Genomic DNA, 6,028 nt, shown 5'->3' with positions numbered 1-6,028 from the left:
TGCCAGGTGCCTTGCTTTCCTCATCTGGACCCGCGAGGCCATTTCCAGGTGACATTCCATGTCCAATCCCAGGACCCACTCTGGGCGGCCCGTGACTGTGAAGGCTGCCACCACTATGGGAATCCCAAAAATGGGATGGCTTGATGCCTTGTCCTGCCTTCTTCCCATGTGGTCTTCTCACCCCTTTTCGGTACCAACAAACTCATGTATTTTTATCCCAGTCCGTGAAAGGAAGGTGGTAAAGGAGAGCAGTTCTAGAAAATTTTGGTTTTGGAGGACCTGGCTGGTTCAGTCAGTGGAGCATGTGACTCTTGGTGTCTGGGTTGTAAGTTCCAGCCCCATGTTGGGTGTAGAGATTACTTAAAAATAAAATCTTAAGAAATAAAGTTTTGGTTTTTATTCATAAATGTGTTCATTTTCACTCTGTACCTCTTGGCCCCATTCCTATCTTTTCTGCCTAATAGTCTGGAGTTGGAAAGATGCTGTGGACCATTCAGTTGCTGGTGGCCTCTGCACAGCCCCTGTGCCCCCTGGTATGTGTGTCTCCATCATGCACTCTGGAGCGTTTCCTTTACGCCCAGAGGATTCGCATTTGTTAATGTGTTTCCAAACCAAAATTAAACCACTGAATTGGAGTGAGGGGAAACAGAAACCAGGGAAGGGGCACTGGTGTTTGTAACCCACCGTGCCACCTACTGCTGGCTGCGGACACGTTTTTATTTCGGTCCCCAAGTGTGTCTGGAGCCCCAGGTGCAGAAGTGGTTCGCCTGCGAGCAGGTGGTTTTCAGGTCTCAGAGCAGAGTGGCAGACAGCGCCTGCCGATGATAAGGCTTGCTGGAGATGTCAGAAATGCTGGTGGAAACAAAATTGGGCAGCGGGGCGTTGCGGAGGAGCGGGGGGCGGGGGAGGTGAGTTGTCTAAATTATTTGAGATAAGAAGGCTTGTGGCCTAGGATGCAAATGCCCGACCCCTTCTTCACCGTGGCCACCACCAGGCTAGATAAAGCTGGGCCTCCTCCGGTGCTTCCTGGGCACAGGCCTGAACTCCAGGCGCGGCAGTGGCCCTGGAGCTCGGGCAGGAAAGCCTGTCAGGGCATCAAGGAGGGCCCGGGTCCTGAGCGCCGCAAAGGGCACCAGAAGTGGAAAGCGCCAGTGCTGGGTCAGCCGTGAGCTGCAGACTGGCTGCGCACCGCGGCGTGCGCCTTCCATTACCCTCTTCTGGGGACCCGACCCCACAACCCCTTCCCCCGCGGGGCACTTTCACGCCCACTTTGGGTGCCTCCCGGACCCCCGGGCAGAAGAGGCCCTTGCCCGCCCCTCTCTGGACTCCGGATTCCGAGCCGCGCCCGCGCCTGCTCAACGATACCAAGCCCCTACCCCGACCCCGCTCCCCGGGCAGGCTGTGCGGCCCGCGCTCGGAGGCTGGGGGTTCCGGGAGCCTGGAACTATTTTTATAAGATGCGTCAGCTGGCCGGGGAGGAAGAGCCGGGCCCCGGCCCATTGTCTGGGCGCGGCGCGGGAGGGAGACGCGGAGGGTGATTTCGAACGCTCCGAAGGCGCGAAAGCAGCGCGCGCGGGCGGGCGGGCGGGCGGGCGGGGAGGTGCTCGCCCGGCCAGGGTCGGCGGGGGGCGGGGCCCGAGGGGCGGGGCCGGGGGCGGGGCCGGGCGCCCTCCCGCCGCTGCAGGCGGCGGCGGCGGCGGCGGCGGCGGCGGCGGCGGCGGCGACGACAGAGCGGGGACTGCGGGGACAGCCAGGCGGCCGCGCCGGCAGCGACGCCCGGGGAAGCCCGCGCCCCGCCTGCGCCTCCGAGGTGCGCCCGGGAGCGGGAGCAGCTCCGCAGCCCGGGGAGGCAGAGGCGAGCGCTGGGCGCAGGGAGCCGCCGGTGGGCGGGCGGCAGAGAGCCGGGCAGCGGCCGGAACGCGGGGGCGCGGTCGGAGGCAGCCGCAGAGAGAGCCGGGGCCGGGGGAGGGCGCCGGGCATCCTGCGCTTCGGCAGCGGAGGCGGCTTCGTGGGAGACAAAAGCCCGCCGGAGAGACGCGATGCCCGGCCCGCGCGGGCGCGGGGACCGCGGCGTCTGAGCGCCCCGAGCGGTGCGCCCCGGGGACGCCGAGGCCGGGCGGGTGCCCGAGGCCGAGCGCGACAGGAGCGGCCCAGGTGCGCCCGGCCGCTTCGGCCCGTCACTGCTCGGGGGGGCGGCGCCCTCCCGTCGCAGCTGCAGTGGCCGGCGCCGCAGCGAGGAGCCATGGGCAACATCTCCTCCAACATCTCGGCCTTCCAGTCCCTGCACATCGTCATGCTGGGCTTGGACTCGGCCGGCAAGACCACGGTGCTCTACCGGCTCAAGTTCAACGAGTTCGTGAACACGGTGCCCACCATCGGCTTCAACACGGAGAAGATCAAGCTGAGCAACGGCACGGCCAAGGGCATCAGCTGCCACTTCTGGGACGTGGGCGGCCAGGAGAAGCTGCGGCCGCTGTGGAAGTCCTACAGCCGCTGCACGGACGGCATCATCTACGTGGTGGACTCAGTGGACGTGGACCGGCTGGAGGAGGCCAAGACGGAGCTGCACAAGGTGACCAAGTTCGCCGAGAACCAAGGCACGCCGCTGCTGGTCATCGCCAACAAGCAGGACCTCCCCAAATCTCTGCCGGTGGCCGAGATCGAGAAGCAGCTGGCGCTGCACGAGCTCATCCCGGCCACCACCTACCACGTCCAGCCGGCGTGCGCCATCATCGGCGAGGGCCTCACCGAGGGCATGGACAAGCTCTATGAGATGATCCTGAAACGCAGGAAGTCCCTCAAGCAGAAGAAGAAGCGGTAATGCGGCCGGCCGCGGTGGGGAGCGAGCGGGGAGCGAGCCGGGAGCGAGCGAGCGAGTCAGGGATGGATGGATGGATGGATGGATGGGTGGGTGGATGAAGGAGAATCTGCGCCCGCGAACAAAGACAGAGAACCAAAGCAATGCTTCGACTTTTTAAAACGGAATCTGTGCGCCCAGACGCAGGACTAGTGACTTAACCTGGGTGTGTACGCTGACTTGCCAGTCTGCCCTCGATCCACCCCCACCCCCAGCTCAGGGGACCTTTTGTCTGGATGCCAGAGCTACTAATGGGTGGGTGGGGGGGGGGCGCTGGGGAGTGGACGTGCCTGGCCTGCTGTCCGCCCTCCTGGCCCAGGTGGATGGCTCAGATGTCAGAGACAAAAGAGATTTCTTCCTCCAGGAGGGCCAGAAGTTCAGGCTGCCCCGCCCTCCCTGGGGGCTCCCACCTGTGAGTTACCGGAGGTCTGCGGTTCCCAGAACCCTGGGAGTACACGTTTGGAGGCATGCTGGCAGTGGGAGGTCCTGGGGGGGGGGTACCGCTGCCCCTTGCATTCATGGGCTCTGGAAGGGGGATGATTTTATGTCACAGGGCAGGCCCCTGTTGAAATTTCATTTGTCCTGCTCTGGGCCCAAACGAGGTGGTGGTTTGGGCCATGACAGGACTGCCTGGAACAATACAGCAGCCCAGAGCACAGGCACTGCGCTGGCCTTGGCTGGGGAATGGCCACGAAGATGCCCCTTTTCTGGTGCTTTTTGGTGGCTACGGAAGACCAGTTCTGGTGAGAACTGCTTTTCAGCCTGGAATCAGACATCTTCCAGATGGTTTGGACCCTGTCCATGTGTAGGTCATTATCACACAAAGAGACCAATAAAAATTAAAAAAAAAAAAACAAACTGTTGGAGGTGGTGGCCAATGATGTATTTACTGTTTGCAGGATAGTTAAAGGTGTTTAAAGGGTAAGGCTCCTGGCGTAAATGCTGGATGGGGTGTGTGTGTAGATACAGGGACCTCCCTCTGTACTGTGTAATCGGCATAAATACCTAGACCCCTATGTGTGGAATCTTAAAATCTCTTAGCCTACTGATTGGTTTGTGTAAGCAAGCACACCAGCTACAGATGTGTGCTGAAATGCAAGATGGTTTTTGCAAAGGACGCCTCTTCTAATACTAACCGCCTCATGATGGGTTTTTGGTTTTCAGACATATTTTTAAAAAAATTCTACAAATGAATACTCACCTTGGAAATATTCACCTTAGGGAGAAAAAAAAAAAGACTTTGCCCTTTTAGATCCCTTTACGCTGCAAGTGGCGACATGTTCAAATTTCTAATTTGGTTCATTGTGGCCTATCTGGTTTAAGTATTTCATTAAAAATGTCTCGTTAGAGTATTTGATGTCATGCACCAAAAAATAAAACCCCACCTTGTTGCAAAAGCCGACCTCGTTGCATGGATTTAAGAGCGAAGGAAAAGCACAAGGATGAGGTCCTTCCTAATCCATTCTTGTGGGAACTGGCCTGCGTAGCAAATGCAAACAATGAGTGCTTGAGATAAAAGAAAGCGTGTGATGTAATGATCACCTGTACTCAGGCACTTCACAGTTTACTTGAAAGAGGCTTTGGAAAAGAGATAAAGCAAAAGAAGAATAAATACATATTTTTAATAATGTAATTTAAAAATCTTTTATAATCAGGACTGAGTCTTGGTTTGCAGAAGATGTCATTTACCCTGAAACACAGTATCAAAAGGGAAACTTAACGCTTAACTGTTTGGTTTTTATTTCCTCTTAAAATTCATGTTTACAGGTAGAATTAGGTGTATTGCCCCCTCCCCCCACTGTGAGAAATTTCTTTACGAAGGAGGCCTATAGAAATTGGGCATGATCATGCTTGAGCATGTGAGTTAATCAAATTCTAAATCCATGCCTATTGTCCATTGCACTCAGAAAGTTAATTTAAGAACCAGAGGTTGAAGTCCTGGCTTCCTGCTTGAAACCCAATTCTCATATGAAATATTTAAAAAGAGGAAACCCAGCCCATCTTCCTTTTTTATCTTTTGTCGGTGAATTTGGTACCTCTCCAATGCTGGTCTTTTTGTGGGAACTCGGTAGAGAAAAGAGAGCTAAAGACGTGCGAAAGCCTGCAGGATTTCGGTTTACATATCAACAGCATAGTCACTGATTTCTAAATGGGCTGGTCCCATCATCTGAAAATTCTGTATAGAGTTATTAAAAAAAAAATCCATCTTCCTTTATTTTCTTCACATGTAACAATTTCTTATGCACTTTGACATTTTGGTAGTTCCACACTATTGAGAGAATAATATATTTATTTTGTGACATTACAGATGCCAAATACTGTCACCATCTCGTGCTAACCATACTTGGGTTCAAGATCACTGTTCCAATCCTGTCATGCTTAACCAACGAAGCTACATGATTTTGGGTTTTGCATTTTCAAGACTTAAGGGTGCAGTCAGCTGTTCGTAATTGTGCAGTAAAGTAAAGCCCTGTGGTGTGTCCACTAATAGTTAAGAGTCTCAGTTGATTTCTGTCCTGTTTGACCTAATAATAGCCCATTTTTGTCTCTGACCAAACAGAGGAAGCACACATCAACTCACCTTGGAGTGGTCTTGGGGGACACCCCCCTCCGACATAGCACCAGTGATTTATTATATCTCCTGGCCTTTGGAGAATGAATGGGTTTCACACAGAGGAAGCTGGCCTCCCCACGTGAGCTTTTGAAATTGTTTCTCACAGACACAGGGAGGCCGGTTTTGTTTCAAACGGATTCTCTTCACAGATTCTCTGTCATGGTGATGGGACAACGTCTCCCAGTTTCAGTTTTCGTTTCTACTGCTGTAATTCTCTGTCCTGAACATTCTTCTGTTCCTGTTCCCTTTTATATGCATATATGATGCTGTGAACAGAAATAAATTATTTATACAATCAAACCCGTGGGGAAGTTGTCTGGGTGGTTTTTTCGAGTTGCCCCTCTTTCTAGGCTCAGGAGATGGGCTCTGGGGCCCTGATGAGGCTGGACCAATGGGCTTTTCTGGCTGATGCATCTGGCTCTGCCCTGAGCGGAGGAGTGAGAGGGCTGGATGCCTGTCCCCCTGATGGGGTGCCTGTCCATGGTCCTCAGAGATCCTTCGGGAAGACGGCCTCGATGCCTACTTTGGCCTCAGCCTCTCGGTTATTAAAAAGGTCA

General features: G+C 54.8%; 1 protein-coding gene across 1 annotated transcript; it reads left to right on the top strand.

The window, feature by feature from the left end:
- Nucleotides 1-1,835: 1,835 nt before the first annotated feature.
- On the top strand, nucleotides 1,836-5,765 carry LOC111141092 (ADP ribosylation factor like GTPase 4C). The gene has a single exon (XM_022493428.1). The coding sequence runs from the start codon at nucleotides 2,243-2,245 to the stop codon at nucleotides 2,819-2,821; it is 579 nt and encodes a 192-aa protein (XP_022349136.1). The 5' UTR covers nucleotides 1,836-2,242; the 3' UTR covers nucleotides 2,822-5,765.
- The last annotated feature ends 263 nt before the right edge of the window (nucleotides 5,766-6,028 follow it).

The sequence above is a fragment of the Enhydra lutris genome, unplaced genomic scaffold (assembly GCF_002288905.1).
Source record: "Enhydra lutris kenyoni isolate GAN:26980312 unplaced genomic scaffold, ASM228890v2 scaffoldscaffold1, whole genome shotgun sequence".
NCBI lineage: Eukaryota > Metazoa > Chordata > Mammalia > Carnivora > Mustelidae > Enhydra > Enhydra lutris.
The sequence above is the reverse complement of the archived record's forward strand: the minus strand, read 5'-3'. Positions and strand labels throughout refer to the sequence as shown.

Bases quoted from the DNA above. Each gene is read 5' to 3' on its own strand.
- LOC111141092 (XM_022493428.1), top strand. From the start codon at position 2,243: ATGGGCAACATCTCCTCCAACATCTCGGCCTTCCAGTCCCTGCACATC.